At 51.2% G+C, this 25,618-nt stretch overlaps 1 protein-coding gene across 2 annotated transcripts in view; it reads right to left on the bottom strand.

Moving 5' to 3' along the window:
• Positions 1-25,618, bottom strand: part of BMP2K (BMP2 inducible kinase) — a 45,907-nt gene that overhangs the window by 14,014 nt on the left and 6,275 nt on the right. For both annotated transcript variants that reach the window (XM_068165770.1, XM_068165769.1), the window contains exons 2-14: positions 15,401-15,519; positions 14,375-14,480; positions 13,176-13,318; positions 12,929-13,050; positions 11,894-11,975; positions 11,146-11,278; positions 8,160-8,263; positions 7,366-7,445; positions 5,970-6,130; positions 5,128-5,309; positions 4,814-4,909; positions 3,964-4,151; positions 2,647-2,804 (exon numbers count right to left, since the gene is read on the bottom strand). In XM_068165770.1, the coding sequence (XP_068021871.1) occupies positions 2,647-2,804; positions 3,964-4,151; positions 4,814-4,909; positions 5,128-5,309; positions 5,970-6,130; positions 7,366-7,445; positions 8,160-8,263; positions 11,146-11,278; positions 11,894-11,975; positions 12,929-13,050; positions 13,176-13,318; positions 14,375-14,480; positions 15,401-15,519 (1,674 nt within the window). The remainder of the gene's footprint in view (positions 1-2,646; positions 2,805-3,963; positions 4,152-4,813; positions 4,910-5,127; positions 5,310-5,969; positions 6,131-7,365; positions 7,446-8,159; positions 8,264-11,145; positions 11,279-11,893; positions 11,976-12,928; positions 13,051-13,175; positions 13,319-14,374; positions 14,481-15,400; positions 15,520-25,618) is intronic.

Raw genomic sequence — 25,618 nt, forward strand, 5'->3', positions numbered from 1 at the left:
CAGTGCACCCTTACAGCAGGGGGGTTGATGCTATGAAGGCATCCTACATCTTGAATTAGAATGGTCCAGGCCAGAAGGGACCTTCAAAGCTCATCCAGTCCAACCTCCCTGCAGTCAGCAGGGACATCCCTGACTAGATCAGGCTGCCCAGGGCCTTGTCAAGCCTCAAGCACCTCCCTGGGCAGGCTGAACAACAGGAAAGACACCAACTTATCAAAGCTGTAGCTTCAATTCTCCTTCCTCTAGATGGCAAAAGGGATCACAGCAAGCTCACAAAATGAGCCAAATCCCCCCCCAAAGCCCACTCCTTAGTGGCAAGCAGCATTTTTCTCTCCCAAGAGACAGACAAGCTACATCCACAGAGTTAAGCCTTGATCCTTAGGATGTATCAGAGGAAACTGCAGCAAGTATCACACAGTCAGAGATAGCTTCACAGGTAAAGCCTTGGCTGGGCAAATAACCCTCCCAGCTTCTCAGTGGACCTAAGTCTGAGCAAGTACCAGCAGATGAAGTTCACTAACTGTTTCTGCTTTGACTGCAGCAAGGCATGAAGAGCTCCAGGCAAGGTCTCACCACCTCCAGCACAGCATCCTCACTGCCAGCACAGGAAGGCCAAAGGTCCAGGCAGCCTTCTGCTACACTTCCCTACCCACATACACACACAGAGCAGAACCAGCCACGCTCCCCTGCACTGCACCTGCAACACAGCTCCAGCCAAGAGGTCTCAGCAAGGCTGCAGCTGCCTCTCCTGGCCAGAGGCAAGCCTGCCATCTAGTGCACTGCTGGCCAGGGGACTCCTGGAGCTGTAATGCTTTCTGTACTCCAGGGGCTAGTAAGCCCAGCTGCTGGCCCATTCCAAGGCAAACCATGCTGCTATGTTTACTGCTCTGACACAGCAGATGAAGTTCACTACCAAGCCCAGTTCTTCCCTTTGCTAAGAGGTGAGCCAAGACATGCTGCTCAAGTAGATTTAGTCTTCAAAAACTTCACTCTTCTCACAGGTGTAGCACAAAACCTGGGCAATGGAATCACAGCAGCAGTCCATTGCTCTTGCTGCTGGAGGTTCAGAGTCAGTCAGTGGCACTGAGCTCCACGTTATTCTAGCCCTCACCAAGTGTGACTGTCCCCGTGGGACTCAGCATTTCCCCCAGAAAGGGCTGCCCAGGGCAGTGATGGAGTCCCCACCCTGCAGGAGTGCAGAAGCCCTGGAGCTGTGCTGCTGAGGGACATGGGTTAGTGGCTGGAACTGACAGTCTGAAAGGCCTTTCACAACTTAAAGCATGCCAAGATTTCCTCTTTCCCCAGCTAACTACAACCAGCTACTCCAGGCAGGCCTTTGTCCTCTATGGCATTTCCCAGCTTGTTTGTAAAGCCACTTGGAAGGTGTCCTTGGTAGTATCTTCTGCACAGAAGTGGCTCAGAATGGCCTTAACCCAATCAATCTCACAGAACTCCCCAGAGCTACAGCCAGCACCCCAGCAGGCAGCTCATGATACTGAAGGGCAAGCTCGTGCTGCCCTCATGGCTCAAGCCAATACACTCTTACATCTGCAGCAGCCTGCTGCACAAGACTTCTAAGGCTTCATTAGGAAGCAGCAAGCTTGAAGACATTCAGTTCTCCTCCTGACAATGTCCAGTTCTAACATGGCTGCAGACAGAATGCTGATGTTTGCAGCTGGTTCATTCTCCATTCCCCCAGGCAGCAGTGAGTCACATCTTAAAAGCAGGAATCCATTTGATCCATGCAGGACACAAGTGAAAACCAACAGCTACCAAGCCAGGCCAGCTCAACCAGGCTTGAATCCTGAGGGATTACCAGGCCATGAGCACAGCTTGTCCAGTCACACTCAAGGCCACAGAGACCCAAGAACAGAGACTCCACTGCAGGCATGGGTTTGGTGGTTTGGTTTTTCACTTACTTGAACTCCAACTTGACTTCATTTTTACTTGCAAAGAACTCACTGACAGTCAGCCAAGGAGACACAGTCTGGGCTCTCAGGACTAAATCTCACCTTGAGCAAACCCCTTTCAGGAAGGATTTTTAACTGATCACATGTGGTAAGCACTAGGAACAGGAAATCATTCCAAGGAAAAACCATTGAGATAAGTAGCTTCAAGAGGAAAAAAGTTTATTCAGCTCTTGCCAGATGAGAACAATAAAGCAGCCCTTACACACAGGCACTGGTCAGAAAGGACATTACAAAACATTAACATAATGTAAGAGATCACTGCTCTTCCAGGCATTTTCAAAGGACATGTCAGACCCACAGAATCTTCTGCTCTGGTGTGCAAGGAAAAAGCTAGAAAGGAACAAAGCAAGCAGCCAAACTTCTCTTCCTACCTCAGCACACACCTCTGCTGTTCAGAGCTCCTCGACAATCCAGGTGACAGAAGCAGTACTTAGGGGCTAAGCTTTCTGCAGGACTCCAGACAGTAAGCACTGACTTGAGACAGGGAGTTCCCATTGCACACATTTTCAGAAAGGAGGAGGAAAGAAGAGAGGCCCAACTCTGCCCTCAAATGCTCAGAAAGAATTCTCTGTACACAGGCTGCACGGCCCTTCCACAGAACAGGTGCTGGAGCTGCTCAGCCACCACCGAGCCCTCACCTACTGGGAAGCAAAATAAGCCTTCAAGCGTCCCTTACTTGATCTCAGCAGGTCAAATTCTCTGTCCAGCAGCTCCTCCTCTGTCAGCTTGGAAAAATTGTCCTCTCCAAAGGGGTTCCAGCCTGACATATCAGGTGGGTTATTGATGCTCTGCTTTGGGTAGCTGGTAATTGCTTCAACATCAGGAACACCTGACCTGTAAAGTCAGTTCATGGAAGCAAAGAAAGCAAAACATTACTGGATTGTTGATCAGGGTGAAAGAGTCTGTGACATGCTTCATCATGCCAAAACAGCACAGGGAAGAGAAGCAGGTGCAGCAGCAGCTCAGCCCTTCCCTTACTACACATCTTCCCTTCAAAGAGTGGCCTCATGCACTGCAAACCATTGTAACACCCAGCCAGGGACCCGAGGCCAAACAGCAGGAGCAAAGCCTTCAGGCAAACACAGAGAAGAGAAGCTGGAAACAGACACATTCCCTGCCAGCCTGGAGTGAGTCCTTTCAGGAGTGGTTTGTGGCAAAAGCATTCTGGCACTAGACCTGCCCAGAGAACAGCTGGCACAAGGGCACAGAGGGGGACAGCACGCTGCTAGGGCTCAGCCTACCTGACTGGGGAGATGAAGCCACATTGGTCACAGTGACACATGAGACCATAGGAAAAGATTTTGCCTCTTACTCTTTCAACACACTGTAACCTCTAAGAGGCTGGGCATGAGAGCAGCACCTGGCACACATCAGTCATGCTGTTAACTGCAAGCCTGCATCGAGCCTGGCTGCACCCAGCAGCACAGCGTTCCCACACTTCCCTTGCAGTACAGCAGGGCAGGGACCTACAGGAGCCCAGCCCAGTTCATGGCATCACTGGAGCTGGGCACATCTGGGACTTGTCCACTTGTAGATCAGAAAAGGAAGGGGCTTTGTTCCACACAGTTTTCCATAAGAATTCACAGCAAAGGCATTCTTTGTGACACGAAGCCAGGGTGAGTACCCAGGGCCCTGCTGAGGGGCATTCCAGCATGGAATGTACCAACTGGCAACTGTCAGAGGTCCCAGAAAATCAGTGCCAGCTACAGGGCTCCTCTTAAAGCAGTGTTTGAGATGACATCCACATGGCCATAACCTCATCCTGCACAGGCTACTGACCACCCTCATAGCAGTGAGCAGTCAGTTCCAGGGATGAGTCCACAAGCAAGCAAAAGTGGAAGACAAGTGCTTTAAGAAGCTGTTCCTGGCTTATCTTTTGCCACTAAAAAGTACCCATCCAAGGGCTCTGAGCAGCACCCTCCCACTAAAGCATTTCTGAGGAGAGGATTCAGCAGTGAGCAGCCCTTGGGCACAGCCCTGTCAGAGTACTTGCCTGCTTGCAGGGTAGGAAGAATTTGCCACTGTCCCAGCACACACTGGAAGTGACCCAGGGTAGGAGATTAAGGCTGGTGAGAAGTCTTGTGGAGAGGTGATGTACTCAGGGGACTGTGCCGGCTGTGCCCGCTGCTGCTGCTGAGCAAGCATCTGCTGCTGCAGGAGAGCCTGCTGGTACTGCTGCACCTGAGAGACAATGCTCATCTTAGTCACACTCACATGGGGCAGTGGAGTCTCCTCTGCTAAGGAGTATCACCAGCCTTGCAGCACTCACCACCACCCCCCTCCCCAGAAAAGCTTGGCAGCTTCAGCAGAAGCCAGCAACCAGAGCAGTCCATTCCAGGGGTGAAAAGAAACCACCCTAAGAGGGCTCTCTTACAACACATCACCACTCAGCTTGCTGGAATTGCTTCAGCCTAAGCAGATGCTGCTGCAGCACAGGAGAGGCAGCTTTCAGCATAACCTAGTCTTCAATACTACTAACCAAGATTTCAAGACCCATTCTTACTGTTGAAAACCAAATGATGCCAGTCAGCTTTCTTGCTTCTAAAGCAGGACTTTGCTGCCACCATGCCTTCTATCACTTGATGGCAGATCATGCATTGCTGTGACCCCCAGTCCTATGCTTCACAGCAGTATACACCTGCTTAATGCAGTTTAGGATCTATCCCACCTGATTAACACAGAACTGCAGCTCCAGATGAGCTTCTGCAACCAACTTTGGGTTAGCTGTTTTCCTCCCAACCAAATACCACTATAGGTGCTGAACTCCACACTCCTTACCACACCCACAGCCCATCACACCTGCTCACAAACCTCTCGGTTTTAGGACTCTACCCTTGACATACCATAGCAGGGTACTGAGGTTGGGAAGGCTGCTGCTGGTACACAGACTGCATCAACAGCTGCTGCTGGACCATCTGCTGGTGCACTGCTTGTTGATACTGCAAGTTGGAAAGAAGAACACAGCTTTAAGAAGTCAGGCTCACCCTTCAGGAGTATCTAGACACCCAACTGAAATCTCACTTCTGTGACTCCAGAGGAGTTGTCAGTTAAGACATCACAGAACCACGAATCTGCCTGCAACTCCATGAGTGTGCAGCACAGGCTTCCAGGTGTTACTGACCAGTACAGAGACTCAGCCAGCAGACTGGACTTGTACCTGCTGGATGTAAGCATCCTGAAGTGTAGGCTGCTGCTGCTGGTGATGCAAATGGTGTAGCTGCTGCAGTCTCCAGTCTCCCTGCTGCAGCTGCTGGAGAACTCTGTTCTGCTGTGGGGGGTGCTGCTGGGTGGTCCCATGGGACTGCAAGATTTCTTGTCCATTCCCTGGTCGTGTGGCTCCTGCAGCATTCAGACAACACCCCTGACACACTGATCTCTACAGTTCAGCTGGGGAGACCCCTGGCAGTTAACCTCCTTACACTTTTAAGGGTGAGCAGTTCAAATTCCCTTCCCAGCCTGACAACTGGTACAGCTGGCAGACACTGACCTGACTGGAAGTTATATCCAGCCTTGTCAGAGCACAATTTCTACCTACAGGATGCAGGAGCTTCCTTTAGTCTCATGACAGAGGAAGCTGAGGTCAAGATTTGTGCTTTTCTAACACCTAGAGTTGTACCTTCTAGTGTCTCACACCCTAGCCCTCAAAGCACACACATTTGTATGCACACAGCCTCCCTGCTACAGCAGCAGCAGGCCTCAGGACCTCTTGGGAACTACCTGCAAGTCAAAACTGAGCCTGAGCTGAAGTCAGCTCAAACCCAATGTCGAGCACAATGCAAAGATCCCCTCCCTTGTCAACAATTAGCCTGTAGCTTTTGTGGCACCTGGGCCAGCTCTTCATCTGCCTGCCCACAGCCTTTTGGAACAGAGGTTTGGGGTCTGGCACATGAAAACTCCCAGCTGAACTGCAGTTTGAAACGATAGCCCTTCCAGAGCCAGGAGAAGAGACAGAGCCTTCCCTCTCCAGTCCTCTGGGGCCCTCCTCAGGCTGGAAGTTACCTTTCTGTCCACAGCTGCTGAGCTCCCCAGGAGCCTGCACCTTGGCCGGCGCCGCGGAGCTCTGGATCGCCAGCACCCCGGCGCTGGCACTGCCGGCGTTGGCCTTGGGGCGCTGCCGGGGGGCGATTGAGGTTTCTGTTGGTCCAACAGTGTCTGTTATTCTGCAAAGGAAGGGGCCCACAGGAGAGACTTCAGTAAAGGGCTGTTTCTCCCTCAGCTTAGACATAGCACATCTCTCAAGAGCTCGACTCTGGTTTAACCACCTCCTGCTCTACTTCTGTACTGGGTCTGAATGCCTTCAGATCTGCTTCTAAAACTGCACCTGCCACCCACTGCAGCCCCAGGAGGCACAGCTGCTGCAGAGCACCTTTCAGAAGGAGCTAAGCAACAGCCCTGCTAGATTCAAAAGCCAGACAACTTCCAACAACAATAAAAGCCTGAAGGATGAATCCCACCATCCACCACAGCAGAAGCAAAAAGCATGGGTAGGCACTCCTGAGGGTTTGTGTTTGCTTTCATTAACAAGCACCCAAACCAGGGCTAAGGTGGTATCAGAATCACTATGTTTGAAAACACTGGTGTGTGAGAAGCTCAACATGAGCTGTCAGGGTGCACTTGCAGCCCAGAAAGCAAATCACATCCTGGGCTGCATCAAGAGGTCGAGGGAGGGGATTCTCCCCCTCTGCTCCACTCTGGTGAGACCCCACCTGGAGTACTGCAGCCAGTTCTGGAGCCCCTATTACAAGAAGGATCTGGAGGTGCTGGAAGGTGTCCAGAGAGGGCCACAAGGACGATCAGAGGGCTGGAGCTCCTCTGCTATGGAGACAGACTGAGAGAGTTGGGGTTGTTCAGTCAGGAGAGAAGAAGGCTCTGAGGACTCAGGAAGGAACTGGATGATCTTTGAGGTCCCTTCCAACCCTGACAATTCTGTGTAATCAAGCCCAACCATTATCTGCCTCTACCAGGGCTACTACTGCTTTTAAATCCATCCAGGGATGGGGGATTCAACCACTTCCCTGGGCAGCCTGTTCCAGTCTTTGAGAACATCAGTGCAGATGTTCTCCCTCATGTCCAAACTAAACCTCCCCTGGCCTAACAACGCATCTTCCCTGTGAGAAGAGCTCAACCCCCACCTCACTAAAACCCCCTTTCAGAGCAGTAAGGTCTCCCCTCAGCCTCTTCTTCTCCAGACTGAACAACCCCAGGTCCTTCAGCTGCTCCTCCAAAGACCTCCCAAGACCCTTCTCTACTTCACTGCCCTGGACACGCTCCAGCACCTCCGTGTCTCTCGTGCTGCACACGGAACAGGGTTCAGGCAGACATGGAGCTCAGCAATGGCAGACAAAGCAAAAGAACAGAACAAAAGAGAAGGAGGGAAGGCACATCTGCTGCTCACCTTGCTTTTATTTGGCTTTTTCTAGCAGCTGCCTCACTAGCTGTCATGGGTTCAGGAAGAGTTGAAGGGACAGGAGAATTCTTGGGAAAAATAAATGTGAATAAATTAAACCCCCCAAATCCTGAGAGAAAAAATCATTCCACATTGCAGGGGAGCACTTGGCTTCCAGCTCTGCATGCCACAAGGCTGCATGCAGCTCTGCCTCAGAGGGCTGAGGGTGAAAGGTGTTTTCACTCAGCAGTACCTCTGCAAAGCCACTCCTCAGCTGCTTTGCCAACCACTGTTCTTCCCTTCATGCACTGCCAGCTCCCAGCAGTAAAGAGAAAAACATCTCCCCCCAGATGATTGCCTACAACTGCACAGAACAGAGCCCTGGTTTAGCCTCAAGTTCAAGAACTAAACCAAAACCTAACCTTTGAGCCTGGTTGGCTCTCCCAGGGCAACACAGATTCCAGAAGGCCATGCAGCACCTAAGCCTGTGGTGCTTCAACTTAGCCCCTCCTCAGTCAGACTCCTGCCTTTGCTTCACCTGGAGCACAAGGCCAAGGCAAATGGCAATGTGGGGGCAGAGAGGGGTTACACATGCATCACCTCCTGGTGCAGAGATCACAGATCTAAAGAAATGGAGCTGCTGCCCCAGGCAGCACACTGCACTCTGCCAGCCCCTCTGCTGACCTGCAGTCAGTGCTCCTGCTCAGATCTTTCTCCTTGAGAGAGAGCTGAGACTTCCTAACAACAGATGGACTTCAACACCACCCACAAAATAATGCAGAAGATAATGAAAGGCTACTTACATTTATGTTAGACACTGGACAGTCCTTTTTGGCAAGTTTAAAGGCAAAGTAGGACACCTGAAAGATGTCAGGTCTCTTTTCTTGATCTGGCTCAAGCATATATCCTGCAAAGATTGAGAAAGCCAAATCATCACTGCTGGGTGTCACAAGGCCTGTGGAGGCAGCGTGCTGCCTGCCAGAACACCCAGCAGCTCCACCCAGGGAGCTTACCCCAGAGTGATTTGGGCTGTCATGCTGGGTTTTGCTTGGTGGTGGGAGGGGGTTTACCCCCAATAGATTTTGCCAAGTCAAATAATTTCTCAGGTGTCTCCAATACAGCTGGAGCAGGTGCATGCTCTTGGGTACTCTGACACTCAGCTCTGCAAAGGGGGCTGAACTGAAGCAGTGATCAATAACTCCAAGGAGAAACAACACAAAACCCATTTGTAGTACTAGGTGATAATCCCCCTCTGCTCTGCTCTCCTCAGGCATCACCTGCATCACTGCATCCAGTTCTGGTGGCCCCAGCATAAGAGAGCCATGGAACTGTTAGAGCAGGTCCAGAGGAGGCCACCAAGATGATCAGAGGGCTGGAGAACCTCACCATGGGGACAGGCTGAGACAGTTGGGGCTGTTTCTGCCTAGAGAAGGCTCTGGGGAGACCTTACAGCAGCCTTCCAGTACTGGAAGGGGCTACAGGAGAGCTGGGGAGCAACTTTTGACAAGGGCTGGGAGTGAAAGAGGGACAATGGCTTTGAGCTGGGAGAGGAGAGATTGAGACTGGAGATCAGGAAGAAATTCTTGACAGTGAGGGTGGAGAGAGACTGGAACAGGTTGCCCAGGGAGGCTGTGGATGAGCATCCTGCTCTAGTGGGTGTCCCAGCCCAAGGCAGAGGGGTTGGAACTGGACCATCTTTGAATTTCTTTCCAATCCAACCCATTCTACGAATCCAGGAACTTTCTAGGGTTGATACAAAACTCAGTGGAGCTACCAGAAGATTCAGAGATCATTCTAACTGCACAGACTAAGGCTCTACATCCCCTTGTGCCCTGCAGGTTCAGTTGGCTGTGCACACTTCTGTGTGTTAAATATACATACATATAGTTCTCTGGATAAAGAGTTGTGTGTGTTTTTTTCCACTGACAAGACACAGTTTCTGATGTCCCTCACAAGTATTAGGTTCCCAACTTGGTGCTTTTCAAGCAAACAGAAGTTTCTCCATATGGTCTCCAATGTAACCCAGAGTACACAATCCAGACACCTTGCCTCAGTGGCCACAGAACCTAAGGCAGACAGTGAAAGGTATCTTCTAAACAAGCTAAAGCCTCTCAAAAATACACCCAGCTACAAAAAAGTGAACCTATGGAAATGGAAATGCTCAGTTTGGGTGGGAGAATGGAGCTCTGCTTCCATGCTTTCCCCTAGCACAGCCTCAAACAAATCCCACAGTAGTCTGTGTGTTAGCCAGCCAGCCCTCACCATTCTCCTCTGAGCTGTGGCCAGCACAGCTGACAGCAGGTTTTCCCTTCAATGGCTTTCACAAAACAAAGCAGATTTAATGGTGCTGCCACTGCAAGTTTAAGTGGAAATAAAGCACTCTGAAGTGATTCCTGTCACTTGATTCTGAAACATTAGACACATGAGGAGGAGAACACTCAGCCTGTCACTCCTCACCTCCCACCTTGTCAAAGAGCTGAGGTGCAGCCAGAAGTCCCTGAAGCATCCTTTATGACCAGCTGCAGCTTTTTTTGGCTTCCATTCCAAATGGCAAGAGGGGAAGTTTACATGACAAGATGCTTCCCCACCCACATAGATTCCATGCCAGTAAGGCTCATCTTGGCACAGCAGTTCATTCAATCTTAATAAATCAGCATTCATACTCCTAGGGAGACAGGATTAAAACCTCCACTCTTCTGCAAGTATTCCTGTGACACAGAGAAGTGTTCAATCACCTGGCAATTCATCTCATTTTGTCAGTGAGGATTTGCAGGAGGCAAGTGCTTAGGGAGGTAGCTGCTACTCCTCAGGTACCAGTGTGGGCTCAAAGTAGTGGTCTGGATTTGCTTTTTCCTGGTCTATAAAAGCATGAATTGTGTGGGTCAACACATCCAGCACTTGGAAATAAATTGTAAGAGCTCCTCTCCAAACTTTCTGAGCTTGTCATACTGGCAGTCACCCTCTGAAGTTAGGTTTCAGCTTGGAGCAGGTTAAGACAACTGTTTTAGGTGTGTACAAATACCTGAGGGCTGGGGGTCAGGAGGGAGGGGACAGGCTCTGCTCACTTGCACCCTGGGACAGGACAAGGGGCAGTGGATATAAACTCCAGCACAGGAGGTTCCACCTCAACATGAGGAGGAACTTCTGCACTGTGAGGGTCACAGAGCCCTGGAGCAGGCTGCCCAGAGAGGTTGTGGAGTCTCCTTCTCTGGGGACTTTTCAGACCCATCTGGATGTGTTCCTGTGTGACCTGTGCTGGATTCTCTGCTCCTGCTCTGGCAGGGGGGTTGGATTGGAAGATCTCCAGAGGTCCTTTCCAACCCCTGACATCCTGTGATCTGTGAAAGCACCCATTCTGACTGTACAGATGAGCACTGGATCTCTGCACCTGCTTAGCCTCACAGTTGTGCTGTCCAAAGTTCTCCTTCAGACTCTTTATGCTTTCAGGCTTTTGCCAGTGTTCATGCCCAACACTTGGGTCACACTAACTTTATTAGATACTTGTTGTGCTATAAAGCATGAAGCTGCTATAAAATGCTCCCCCCCCAGTGCAATTCACCTCACTACAACCTTTGTTTGCACTTCCAATTCATCTGAGCACCACTGGCCAGCTCGGAGAGAAAAATAACAGTCTGTGTCACTGCAGGAGCTGCAAACAGATGGCAGCCAGGAGCAACTCCCACTGCTCACTCAAGCAGCCAGCCAGCCAGCCTGCAGCACCCAGCCCAGGGAGAGCCTCTCTGTTTTACTGGTTTGATGAGGCAGAGGTGCCCTGGTCCCACCACTTACTGATCAAGCAGTGCATGCTGTGGGAGTACCGCGAGCTGTCGGGGATGGTAAAGCTTCCATCGCAGATAGCAACCTGGCTTTCTCCAAAGGGCACTGAGAAGAAGCAGAGTTTGTACAGCAAGCAGCCAAGTGCCTGTAAAACACAAACACAGGGGCTTGGGAAGGGATCAGAGTGAGCCTTGCACACAGTAAATGGCACCAACCAGAAAGAAATGGCATGCGAGCTGCAGCTGCTGCTCACACTGCTACGTAGGAGCTGCTGGGCTGTGACAAGCTGACTCAGGAAGCAGCTCTAACAGGGCTCTTTCCCACCAGCTCCTCTGCCAGACAAGCAACTACCAGAATCAGACAGCAGCCCAAGAGCTGCATTCACGCTGGCATATCACCCAGAGACACCACCAGCACCTCGTCTGAGTTCAGCCCTCGCTGACTCCGCCGCACAGCCCCCAGTACAACACCTCTCCTCATGCTGCCAACAGGTTTCCTCAGGAAACCCCTGCCGAGTCTCCAGCAGCAACCTGAGCCAGCAGAAAGGGACAAACGTTCAGTCATGCCCCTCTTAAAACAATCATCACATGTGGCATTGATCCTGGGTGTGCAAGGGGTCACCACCAAAGACACCTCTGCTGCACTCTGCACAGCTGCATGGCAGGTTTCACTTCCCAGGAATCACTCTGCCAGCTGCTTTGAACTTCCCACACAGCCCTTCCTTAGGTCCCTCCTCCACTGTGCCTCACGTTTTGCTTACCCAGATATCTGCCTTGGTAGTAATTGGTTTTCCTCCATAAAGATTGACCATCTCAGGAGCTCTGTATGACAGTGTTGTGTACCTGGCAGCACATGATCAAAAGAGGACAGAGGTGAGCAGTGTGCCTCAGAACTCCAAGAGCATTTCCTGCTTCTGCCCCCCACCCCCCCCCCCCATTCACACCCAGCCTCAGGGACGTGCCTGGGCTTAGCTCACACGATGCAGGTCATCTGCTGCATCTGCAGCATCATGGAAACTATCAGGCTTAGCAACATACCATTACCACACACTAGAATAAATGCTGAGTCAGCTAAAGCTTGCTTCTCATGCCACTTCCCCAGCATGTGTCCTTGTGCCAGTCACTCTGCTTACATACTGCAATACTCAGCCAGCTGAGAGAGGTCATGCAAGGATCCCACAGGAGTATTCCCTGTGGCACACTGAAGTGTGCAGAATGTGGACTTTCAAAAGCTTATCTCAAAATAATCTCTCTCAAAGTGTTCTCCAGAGAGGGGGAAAAGCCCAGACACAACACTCCCCTATCACTAACTTGCATGTGCTGCTCTGCAGCAGACAGCCTAAGGGGGCAGGCCCAAACCAATCCACGCTTTCAAGAGCCCTCCTGCAGCAACAGTTAAAACATTCCTCTGCTCGGTCTCAGGTGTGGGAGTGCAGACCTCACTGTAGATCCATTCCATTCCTGACACCAGCTCCCTTTCTCTCACAGATTTCCAATGACTCCTCAAAAGGCCAGCAGGCAGAGAGGTCTTGTTCAACAATTGCATTTCAGGAATGCTTTTCCCCTCCAGTTTTACTCTCAAAAGGCTCAGTTTTCCAAACAGCCTGTGAGTAAATAAACCAACCTATGCTAGCAGAGAGCTCCAGGCCTTCGCTACAGTGCTGGCCACGCCACCTCAAACCCAACCACGAAGTGCAGTTCAGATCAGTAAGGCAAATGCTGGCTGCACAGCAGTGCAGGGAGCCTCCCAGCAGCACAGCCACTGCTTCTGGCAAGCCACTTAAAAGGCAACTTACTTCTTAATTTCCTCCTCAACCACATTCACACCATCTCTCTGGGGATGAAGGTACTTGTTGGTGGCACTGCCGAAGTCACAGAGAACATAGTTCCCGTTGTCATTTAGCAGTAGATTCTCCACCTGGAACAGAAATCAACAAGCCAGGAACACTGGGTGTGAGTAAGTGAAGTATCCCTTCCTGTCTCAACCCCCTGTGAAGCAGATCACTGATCTGAGGGCAGAAGCTCCTCCTGCTAGGGCCCTACCTTCAGGTCGCGGTGGACGATGGGCGTTTTGCACTGATGCAGCCGGGCAACAGCTTCACAGGCGTCACAGAAGATCCGCAGCACCTCTGCCTCACTGAAGCCTGTCTGCAGGCACTGGTTCATCTGGTTCACCACCTGCCCAGCTACACAAACAAGGCCACTCAGTTATTTTTGCTTGTCAGTAATTCCTGTCACACCCAGCTGTAAAGAGCTATCTGCAGGCAGGAAGCCCCCAAAGAAGATGCAAGGAAGTTGTCTGCACTGGTTGCAGTTGAATAAAACCCAGCTGGGTCTCCACAGGTGACACAGAAAGGAGCCCTGCCTCAAAGGAACACACCAGACAGCCCCTGGGAATGAAACCTCTCACAGACAAAGAAATCTAGAACCTCCCTGCTTTTACATCTGGTGTGAAGCAAAGCCAAATGAGGAAGTGGGGCCACGGGACTTCCAATACCTGAAGGGGGCCACAAGGAAGCTGGGGAGGGACTTTCTAGGGTGTTGGGTAGTGACAGGACATGGGGGAATGGAGCAAAACTAGAAGTGGGTAGATTCAGATTGGCTGTGAGGAAGAAGTTGTTCCCCGTGAGGGTGGTGAGAGACTGGAACAGGCTGACCAGGGGGGTGGTAGAAGCCTCATCCCTGGAGGTGTTTGCAGCCAGGCTGGAGGTGGCTGTGAGCAACCTGCTGTAGTGTGAGGTGTCCCTGCCCATGGCAGGGGGGTTGGAACTGGCTGAGCCTTGAGGCCCCTTCCAACCCTGACAGTTCTGTGACCAGCATGGTTTTGGCCAGCATTACCCACCCCAACTACGCTGTGCTCACCTGTACCAAGTCACCTGTCAGGTAAGAGTGAAGCAGCTTTAATTTTGCTGTGTGAAACAAAAATAGCAGAGGGCAACAGTAGTTCAAAGCCCTGCAACCTCTCCTACCCTTCAGTGCTTTAGCTCCATGATGATTATGCTTACACAAACCATTTCCCTGCTCCTAATCACACTTAATTAAAGCCACGTGAAAGAGACTTAGATTTTCTCAGTGCTCAAGAGCTCAGTGGCTAAGGAATGAGGCAAACAGAACAGCAGAAAACTTAACAGGACTGCAGCTGTCAGTTTGTCAACCTTTTTCTACTGGTTCTGAACGACTGTAAGTATCAGTCTCAGGCAGCTAACACCAACTTTTCCTCCTGCACTGGCTCTGAGCCTCACCTTTACAGTACTCCATGAGAATGAGCACCTCCCAGACGTTGTCACTTATGGAGTTCACAGCACAATCCAAGTAGCTCACAATGTTCTTGTGCCCAGATAACTCCTTCTGCAAAAGAAAACACACCGTAGCACTTCAGCACAGGAACAGCCACAGCAGAGACAAGACAGCACAAGCTTTTAGACAACCAAGAGCCTTGATATGCAGGGGAGATGGAACAATCACAGAACCACTATGCTTGGAAAAGGCCTTTCAGATCAGCAAGCTACTCATTCCCACCCTGAGCTGACCTGCAAGTCCCTCAGTTACTAAAACAAGGAGTTGGAAGAAAACCACAACTGCTGTAGTCTATTTCTAGTATTAGTTCTACTACAAACCCAGGAATCATAGAATGGCCTGGGTTGGAAGGGATCTCTAAAGGTCATCTAGTCCAAATCCCCTGCACTCAGCAGGGACATCCCCAACTAGATCAGGCTGCCCAGAGCCCTGTCAAGCCTCACCTTGAATAGCTCCAATTGTGGGGCCCCAACCACCTCCCTGGGCATCCAGTGTTCTACTACCCTCATGGTAAAGAAGCTGTTCCTCACATCCAATCTAAATCTGCTCTTCTCTAGTTTGAAGCCATTGGCTCTCATCTTGTCACTGCAGGCCTCTGCAAGCAGTCTCTCTCCATCCTTCTTGTAGCCCCTTCAGGTACTGGCAGGCTGATATTAGCTCTCCTCAGAGCCTCCTCTTCTCCAGGTTAAACACCCCCAGCTCCCTGTGCCTGTCATTACAGCAGAGGTGCTCCAACCCCCTGATCATTTTTGTGGCCTTCCTCTGGACCCACTCCATCAGGTCCATGTCCTTCCTATACTGAGGGCTCCAGACCTGGACACAGGACTCCAGGTGAGGTCTCACCAGAGCAGAATAAAGGAGCACAAGGTCAAAAGAGAAGGTGGTCTGGAAGCTATTGTCACTGCAAAGGCATTGGTGTGTTTCTGTTACAGATGCATGTATTCTCCAGCTGCAGGTGCTGGGCTTCTCACCATGATGGTGATCTCCCTCTTGCAGATGTTGAGGTCCGGCACGTTGTTCACGTACATTCGCTTCAGCGCGCAGCGCGGCCCTCCCTGGCTGCGCACCAGAAACACCGTCGAGAAGCCACCTGGCAAAACAGGAGCGAGAAGCAAATGAAGCTACCTGAGCTCTGCTGATTCCTCTGGCCAACATCACTGCATGCTAAGACACGAGTGAGAAAGTCTGTGTGGGTCACAGCACAAACACTTCAAAGAGTCAGAGAGAGTTGCTGCCTCAATCCGTCCCACAAAGGTTAAGTAGTCTTGACAAAAACATCTCAAGGACCTTACTTTGTTGTTAGACACCAAGTAAAAGCAACACCTGAAAAGGGTTTCCACACTCACACACATTCCTAAAGCCAACTGCAAACTGTGTGCTCAGGTATCAGCCCTGAAGTGCTTTCAGAGTCCTCCAAGAAGCTGAACTCCGTGAAGGTATTCTTCAGACTGTCACAGTCTCTAAACCCCCAGCACCTGACCAAGGTCAGGATTAACTCCTTAATCCTACTCCTTCAAACATAAGAGATGCTTAAGAAGTCAGCAACTTCTCAGGACAGGAAGAACCTCCCTGCAATCCCAGAGTGTGCAAGCCATCAGCTCTGCAGCACTGCTCTTTTTGAAGCCCACACTGAACAGCCAGCTAAGGCTAAAACACTTCCCCACCACCCTTCCAGCAGCAGCACAATCAACCATGCACTCCAGCCCGCTTCCCAGCTCATGACTGGTAGGCAAGAATCACACAGACAGGAATTCCACACAGAAGCTAAGTGGAGACAGACCACTCTCCTGCTGTCTTGGGGTGCTCTGAGCTATTTCCCAGGCCCCCAGCAGCCCCCACCAGCATCACCCCCGGGTTCACAAGCAGACATCTCCCACAGCTCTGGCACACCTGCCTTGGAGAAGGGCTCACCCAAACCCCTACTCTCCTTAACTGACTGCTGCCTGGTGGCATGCCAGCCCTGGGCACTTGTGAGAGTGCAAAGACTCAGCTGCACAACCAGGGCTGAGGTGTAAACTGAAGCGATTAACCACTCTGCTAAGCAGGCAGGCAGCTGAAACGCTGCTGGTCAGTGCCCCCGAGGCATCTGCCAGCAGACTCAGCACAATGCACCTCACCTGCTAAAAGCCTCAGGTGCTTCAGCACCCCTGCACACCAGGAGCAGCCCAAGGGCCTAAGTTTCCCTGAAGATTAAAGTTCTCTCATTTTTAACTCAATTGCTTGTTTAGCCACATGAGATGCTAGGCTGGCAAAACAGAATTGCTGCCAACGTGACTACAACAGCCTCCCTTCTGCACAATTACTGTACCTCACCCTAGCAGGACACCAGCAGGACACCAGCTCCTGAGTCGCTCAAGTCCTGCTGCCCAACTCCAGCTGGAGCTGAAAGGATCCTATGGGATGCCCCAGGACCAGCCTGGGAAATTCTGTGAAGAGCAATGTGCAGCCTTCCCCAGTGCAAGGCTTCCTGGTGCTGCCCTTTCAAGCACCAAAAATCTAGAGCAGCACTCAGGTGAAGCACAAAGGCCGAACAATGGGAGGATAAAAATCACTTTGGTCTTTGTAGCCAGTTCTAAGGCCTCGAGGCTCCGTATGAGCAGCAGCAGGACGAGCACAGAATGCCACACCTCTGGTTTCCCTGACTATTGGGTTTCTGTAAGCAGAGCAGACAGGAGTGAGGAGAAACAAGCAGCAGAAAGCAGCGAGAAAACCCTCAGGGCTCAGAGGAGGCCTTCGCTGGCCACGAGGTGGCAACACAACCCAGGAGCTGAGCCGCCAGCAGGGCTGCTCCCCGCTCTGCCACCTCGGGACTTAGCCTGTGGCAAATCTCACCACTGCGAAAATCCTTCCAGCGATCTGCCAAGAGGCACAAGGCAGAACAAAACTTAAGAGCATTCGTGTTTACAGGGAAGTGTAAAGCCCCCAGTGCTCTGGAGAGCTTCACTGGGCAGCCCCCCTGAACTAAACCTTTCCTGTTGTTTCTGAAGCTAAGATCCCGCTGAAAGCAGCGAAGCAAGCAGCAGTCAGTGCTGCAGACACTCATGCCGGCTCTAATGAGACACTGCTGTCAGCCGCGGGAGGGAGGCGAGCACACACACGGCTTCGTGCTGGACAGAAACAGCCAGCAATAAGGAGTAAGCCTTGCCCAGAGACTGAGGTTGCAGCCTGGACAGAACTGCTTCCTCCACACAGCCAGCAGCACAGGAGCTGGCACTGCACCAGCGTCTGCAGGAAGAGAAAACACCTTCTCCTGTCCCATCTCAGTGAAGACAGAGAATACACTCAGCTTGCCACGACAGAATGCACCCAACAAAAGCTTAAAACCTAACTCTGATAAGCTGTGGCACAACAGATATGACAAGGAAGCTCCAGATGTTAAAGCCACCATCTTCTCATCATTGCAGGGCACTTCTTCAGACCATCAGAAACTTCCCACAAAGCCCTTCCTCCAGAGGCATCACTCCCTCAGCCAGTGCAGATGCTGTGCTGCAGGCACTCGTGGGAGTGACAGGCTGAAAGCACAGCCAAGAGTTGGGGTTTGCACAGAGCCCAGGATTTACTTCAAGAGAACAACATCAGTGCCTACCAGTGACAACAAAACCTCCAGAAGCACACAGGCCTCAAACAGTTGAGCACTGGTAATCAGACTCAAACCACCACACGCAGGGGGGTGGAACTAGATGATCCTTGAGGTCCCTTCCACCCCTTACAATGCTATGATTCTATGACTGCTGAGAAGCTACAGGTGAACAGAAACTCCTGAGGCTGTTTCAGGCCTCATGGGGATATTTTTTGGTTGCACAAACGCTCCATTTTGGTCAAAACCTCTGCTGGGCAAAGAAGCCACAGAGCACAGTTTGTGTGTCTGCATTCCCAAAGCACCTCTGCGTGAGGAGGTGCTGGGCCATCCCATGCAGCAAGCTATCACTTTCCCAGTGATGTGAGAGGAATTCCTGCACCAGCTGGTGTGTACCTCAGGGTGCACCCCAGGCTTCCAGAGCATGGGCTGAAGGTCACCCAGTTTTGATCACCCCAGCACGCTGCCACCGTTTCACCCTGACGCTGCTGCCTGCTGGCACCAGCCACCGGCGCCACACCATGAAGCACATCCCCGACTCTCAGTCACCAACAGAAGGCTCTGAAATGCAGCTCCACAGCCCCAGCCCTAAGAGCAGCTGAGAGATGTTGCCTGCAAGCTGGAGAGCTCAGTATTCCCACAGCCAAGCTCAGAAATAGCTCCCTACTTCCCCCACAGCCCATTTCACACACAGGGCTTCTGCAGCTCTCTGCTTCGTTCTCAGCACGCAGACAGAGCGCTCCCAGGGACACGCCGCTGTCCCTTTCCCACTGCCCACACAAATTCCCACCATGACAATCCCAGCACCAGGGCTGCTCTGGACAAGAACCATGGCTTGCTTCAAAGCAGCATCTGCTCTGCAGGCAGCAGCTGTGGCTGCCATACCCAGAGGACATCAGGTTACAGCACAGCCCAGCAGAAGCAGCTCTGCAGCCATGACCACCTCAGGTTTCTCCGAGCACCAACCACAGCCCAACTTTGCCAAAAGCTTTGGGACCACTTGGGGCACCCAAGATAGCTCCAGTTACTAAGGTGCTCTGGGAAAGGTGGGCTGAGGTCTGCTCTGGCTTTTTTTCTTACTCCCTAATGCCAATGAACCACCCAGGCCCACAGACCCGACTGAAAAAACCCCAAGCAATCCATCTAGGAAAGCCAGAATCAGCTCTGCTGCAAAGGAGAGCATGCAAAAGCTCAATGCACAAATCATTTCACTTTTTAGCCACTGAAAAATAATTGAGAGCAACTGATACAATGTGCAGTCACACAAGCAAAGCCCCCAGATGCCAGAGATGCAAACAGACTCTGGTGTTTTTCTCATCAAGCAGCAATAAAGCTTTAAGCCCAGCACAGCAGACACTCAGAGACTTTATTATGCTGACCCCCCCTCTGCTGGACAAAGACACTACAACTTCTTTACAGGCACATCAGGAAGAGAAGCAAAGCAGCATTCAGCTCCTAGCCAGTGCTCTGGAGCCATCTTCCAGCCTGGGAACAGCACCACCTTCCAAGGGTCTTTGAGTGCCTGGCACTTCCAAGCTGTTCAGTAATGCAAGCAACCCATTTTCAAATCCCTTCTCCCTTTGCAGATGCCCTCCTGGCACATCCCAAACCAGCAGCTTTCTCCTGAGAGAGCAGGGCAGCGTTTCATTCCAAGTACCCAGAGGTGTTCAAGGCCAGTTTGGATAGGGCCTTGAGCAGCCCAGCCTAGTGAAGGTGTCCCTGCCCGTGGCAGGGGGTTGGACCCAGATGATCTTTCAGGTCCCTTCCAACCCAACCCCTTCTCTGAATCAATGATGACAAAGCCAGTGTCCTTTGGACAGACCTGCAGGGCTCTGCCCAGCACTGCTGGGGGTGTTTGCCACTCATGCTGCACTGCACCACGCACTCACAGCTGCAGCCCTGCCTCGGCAGCCCACAGTCTCCCTGGATGGCACAAACCAGTTCTGGAATCAAAACAAAACAGCAACTGAATTCCAGAAGCACAGCCCCCATTTCTGGAGCCAAGAAACACTTCTCAGGAGTGACAGCAGGAGCAGGCAAGATTTTTCTCCAGGAGACAGAGCTTCACGTCACTGAGGCTTCCCTTTCCAAACAGTAAGATTCAATAACAAACTCACTCTCACAACAGAGCCCTGCCAGCCAACCTCAACACTCCCATTTTTCTCCTGGCCAAGGTCAAGACCCTTGGCCAAATGTTTCCACAGGGTTATGCTGTGTGATGGAGATCAGAGCAGTTAACCCAATGCCATTTCACCCTGCCGTTAAACTCCTTGTCTCTCGGCCCTGAGTACACTGAACAGCCTGTTACTGGAGATGTAACCAAAGTGGTGCCTTCAGGTGGATGTGCTTCCTGCCCACCTTGTCACCAGAAGGCTTCTCAGCTTTCCCCACACACCAACAAGCACCTGCTAGCATCATTAACAAAAAATACCCCAAAGCAAGCCCACCCCACAGCTTCAGGAGAGAAGCTCTATCTTCAACACATGGGAAGAGCTTTCCCCCCATTCCTCCCCACTGGGATTGCTCACTGAATTCAGCTGTCTGCAGTTGAAGCTAAAAGCAAAGGGAGTTAGAAGGCAGGATGATGACAGGCAATGTGCATCTAGACTACAGCTCTGAGGCTAGGATCAATAGAACCCATGCACTCAATTCATTTTATAGATTGATCTCAAATGTCACTTGCTAAGCATTTGGAATGCACACAGCAGGGCAATTAAGGAACCCAGACTTTGACCCCAACAAACAAGGGTCAAAATAAACCACAGTCACCGAATGGTTAACTCAGTGGCAGTGAGACATGACACACCTAATGTGCAACCACCACAGCTTCTGTGGCCCTGAACTCCATTGTCTCCCAGCCAGTTACAACGCCTGCCCGTGTGCCTTTGCAGGAGCTCCTGTTTGCTCTGTGGCTCATCTTCCCTGTTCTACAAAATCCTTCTTTTAATTGTGGTTTCTAAAGACATCCAACACCTCCCTTTACTGAGCCAGCCAGTGAGCAGCACAGAGCTGCCACTGCACAGAAACAAGGCACAGCACAAGGTGCCCCACTTGGGGCGAGCCCCAGCTCTGCGTCACCTTGGAGAAGTGCCACTCGCCGCGACCGAACAAAGGAGTCAGCAGGCCATGCAGAGATCCACCAGGCAGCTCAGGATGTTAGAAGCATGTCAGACCAAGGCAGATGTCCCAGGAAGTTGCTCTGGGTTGCATCATACCCACACTGACTGAGCAAGTGGAAACGCAGCCAGAGTCGGCAGAGTCACATCTGAGTGCAGCCAGCAGGGCACTCACTGACCAGCTTGCATCTATGAGCATCACCAGACTGGATTAACTGGCTGCAACCAGCAGGTCCTATCTGAGGTGATCAGTGTAAAGATTTTCATGGCCTCACCTCATCTTCTTTAAGCACACATCCACACTTGCAGGCTGCTGAGCTGGAAGGAGCAGAGGCAGCTATCTGGCATATGAACAGGGGCCCAATAAACTTTGAGAGCAAAATACCTGGGAGACAATCTGCTTCTGGCAATAAATAGAACAGGATTCTGAGTAACAGAGTCTATGAGCAAAATAATTTAAACCCTCTCATCCATCTGTGTCTCAAGGCAGAACCAGTCAACAGCCACAACTGAACAAGGCAGTTTTTCATTCAATGGACAGCTATGGAAGCTCATCTGGTTTGGGCTTAGTCTCAAAAACTGGAAACATGAGGACCCATTGACCACTGAAACCCAAAGATGTCCTTCAGCCAGAGCTTCCTCTTACAACCACAGCTGTGCAACCACATTAGTGCCAGCTTAAGAGAAGGGCAAGTCAAAAGGAAGCAGTAAAACAGTCCATCTGCTGGAGACAAACGTTTCAAGAGAGCACAAAGCTGGGAAGGTAACACTGAATTCACACCAAGCCTGAAGGAACTGGGGACACCTCTATGACCAAGTCAAATTAGATGCAGCACAGATTTCTCTGGGTGAGTTTCTGTGTGGTCACACTGCCTCTAGAGCCACCAGAACGACAGAAGCTGCCCATTCTACCCCCAGAGTCCCTAAGGAATCTCTGGGTAGCTCATTCTGAGAGCAAATCATGCTCCTCTCTGCTTGCAAGTGCTCTAGGTGGTACTAGGGAAGGAATAACTCTCCTGAGCTGATCTGGAGAGGAAGGTGTCAGCTCTGCAGCCACAGGCTGTGCTACTCAGCTTTATGGAGAGCCCACAGGGCTTCGTTTCCTTCTTTTTCAGAAAGTTTCTTTTCCTGCCCAGCATGGACAGAAGAGAACCAATCCCATGGCTAACACTGACCCCACACTTTTCATTCATACTTAGACAGGTGTCAGTGTCTCACATTCTTGAACAATCTATTTGCTCTGCATCAGGGACATCAAGTTCAAAACCCAAGTACTGGGAGGAATCACCTCTGCTGTGTTTTACAAGGCTGCAACCCAAAGCAGCACTTGGCTCAGAGTTCTTAGGCAGCACAGAGCAAGCCCATGACCATTCAGCAGGTAGGTGAAGACTAGCTCCAAGTGTTGTCCTCCACAGCTTGTCTCTCCCAAGAAACATCACTTTCATATAGCTTCATGTAAGTCACTCAGCAATTACCCAAAACAAAGCAGAAAACCCCAATCCTTTAGCCACAACTGCTCTAAATCAAGGCAGGTGCAGTGTTCCAGCCTCCAGGAACTGGGAAGGAACGCAGTGTGTCACACTAACCACTGCCTTTTAAAGCTGGTGTTCATTCTAGAAGTGGCAAAATGCTGCAGGAACAACTCATTAGGGCTGCTACTGACAGGCAGGATGCACAGACAGAACTCCCAGTCCAAACTGCAAATTAAAAAAGATGAGAAGTAAAATGAGTCAGAAGAACAGAACAGGAACTAAAGCCAGAACTGGACCATTCCTACACATTAGTACATAACTCTCAGAGATCTGTGCATTTGAAGTTTCAGGGCACCACAGCAACAGAGTCATCCACTGAAATCATGGTCAAGCTTGGAAGGAAGCCCAACATCCACATTATCACCACCACCATCTCCTGCAGTCCTGGAACATCAGAATTCCTTTCACAGGTCTGTCTATGGCAGTCAAGGCAGAGTGTGTCACACAAGTGACATGGCAAAGCCCATCCAAGCCAGGAGGTTCCAAACTCTCCCCACATCTCCTGCACAGACTTGCATGCCTTAGGGCAACGCCTGCCTCGATTCTCCATCTGTGCAATAGTGACTCTCCCTAAGGGGATGTGAGGGTCTTCAGACTAAGACCAGGTTGGACATCTCTTGAAGGGCAGGACAAAAAGTGCTGAGAGGGTCACTCACAGGAGTCTACACAGCCATGTCTCCCATGTTCTTAACACTTGCACCAGAAATAGCTGTACCAAGAGTCAAGGCCAAGACAAGACTCTCACCCCCTGCCAGGCTAACCAGCTTTCAGTTCCACAGCACAGCCTTCATGCTTTGTGACACCTGTGCTCACGGTGTTGGAGAGCAAAGCAGCAGGCCTCTTGCTACACAAACCAAAACACTCCCCAATAACAGACCCAGAAGGAGGGATTTCTGTATTTCCAGTTGCTAACCTGTCCTCCCTTGTGCACTTTCCCCCACCCTGCTCTGTTCAGAGATCCAGTTTCATAACTCACCCTGCCCACAGCGACTGTTACTGGTAAGAACTAACTGACCTAGACAAGCGTGAGCAAAGCACACATTACTCAGGAGAGGAAGGATGAAGCTCCTACCTTCTTAACCAGCAGACACTCAGGAGACTAAAATCCATTCCCAGGACAACCAGGAAAGCAGAAGAGGAATTTATCTTCCTTCCTTGTCAGCAGCTAGACAATGATGAAGAGACAAAACAGAACCTAGTCCTTCAAGAGCACAGGGGAGCTGACATTCACTGCCTGTCTTCTGAAGCTGGAGGCAATCTAGAGGACAAGCCACCCCTACTGCAGAAGAACAGACTAGAGAAGACACAACCTGCACCAGTGTGCTGCTGCTTAGCGTCACTGGGATCTGCAAACCACCCTCAGACTTTTAGCTTGAAGTTAGAAATAGGCAAATATGCCTAGCACTGCAGGAAGCAGCTGCTCCTGATTTACACCTTCTCACCTAAACCTAGAGAAAAAGCTCCACCCCAAGCAGACTGCTGCACATCCAACAGTTTCTTAAGGAAAGGAGAGCATCTCAGGCAATCAAGTTACTGTCAGGTAGCCGCCCCTGTGTGGCTGGTCAGCCCCAAATGCAGAACAGACCCTGTCCCTGAAGCACCTGTTAGCTGACACTCCAGCACGACACAGCACGGCAGGCACCGAGCATTCATAGTGTCAGTTAGCAGCCTACTTAGCTACACTAGCAGGGAGGCAAAAAATAGCCACAAGAAGTAACAAATAGCCCAAGGGTAAGAAACGGAACGGCTTGAGAACGAGGACTTCAACAGAATGCTGTGAGCCAAACCAGTGCCAGAGACAGTGCCTCGGTGATAACCTTAAAGACTCTTCCTCTGAAGCAGAGGTGAAATCTGCCTGGCAAGAAGTGAGAGACAGCCAGGGTGTGCGCAGGCAGCTAAAGCAAACACCCACCCCCAGCCAGAAGGATGGCCTGGGTCACACAGCCAGCTGCACACACTGAAGCCTGCTCCTTCCTCCCGGATGTGGAAAGCCGGCAGCCTGCAGTCCTGCTGCTCTGCATCCACACTGCCTCAGCCCCATCTCCGGCAGGAACTTCAGCTCCCCGGAGCAGCAGAGCTGTGCAAACACTCCCAGCACTGGCAGCATGCTGCAAGCAGCCCACAGCAATGAGCACACTCTTCCCAGGATCACTGATTTCTAGTTAACATCTGCCTGAAAATTAGTTCTACTTCTATTAGCCAACAAAGTTTTTCTGCTGATGTGCAAAAGACTGAGCTCTATTTAAAAAAGTCACCTCACAGCTGACCCAAGAACACAGCAGGCACCCAAGACAAGACCCTGTGCAGCCAAGCAAAATGCCCCAAGCCCCTCAATCCTCTGCTAGTCCATCCTGCCTCACCCCAGTGTCCCAGCAAAGCACCTGAGCCCTGCTGTCACACCCCCCTGCTGGGTCCAGGCACAGCCACACAAGGAAACAGGAGATGGCAGCTGCATTTTTTCACACCTGTCTTTCATCAGAAGCTGGCAAAGGAAAGCTGCTGGAGGCTGTGCATCGCACCAGCACGATGCTGCTACCAATCCAGGTGCTGCTCCTATCTAACCTTCCGACTCCTGGCCACTCTCCCAACACTCAGCTCACAATCACCAGATTCTAAGTACTTGCTCAATATTTAACTACTACTGGGCACACAGAAGTGAAATTGATAAGGCTCTTCAACAAGAAGGGAACAACTATGTGCAGTTAACAGCACAATGTTACCTGTTCTGCACACTGCAGTGCACAAAGGAGTCTCCCTAGGGGATGCAAAGACAGAGCATGACATCACCTGTCAGAGAGCTGCACTTGCCTCAGAGGTACACACCTCTGCCAGCCTGCAGATGTTCCCCAAACTCTTAGCTTCCCCAGCAGCAAAGGAGAGGCACAGGATAGTGAGGACTGCTCTGCCAGAGTGCCACCAAAGTTGAGTGCCACCAGCTGTCTGGGTGGTCACCTGAGGCTGCAG

Source organism: Melanerpes formicivorus, unplaced genomic scaffold, assembly GCF_026170545.1.
Source record: "Melanerpes formicivorus ecotype bairdi unplaced genomic scaffold, bMelFor1.0.p_v2 SCAF_92, whole genome shotgun sequence".
Classification (NCBI taxonomy): domain Eukaryota; kingdom Metazoa; phylum Chordata; class Aves; order Piciformes; family Picidae; genus Melanerpes; species Melanerpes formicivorus.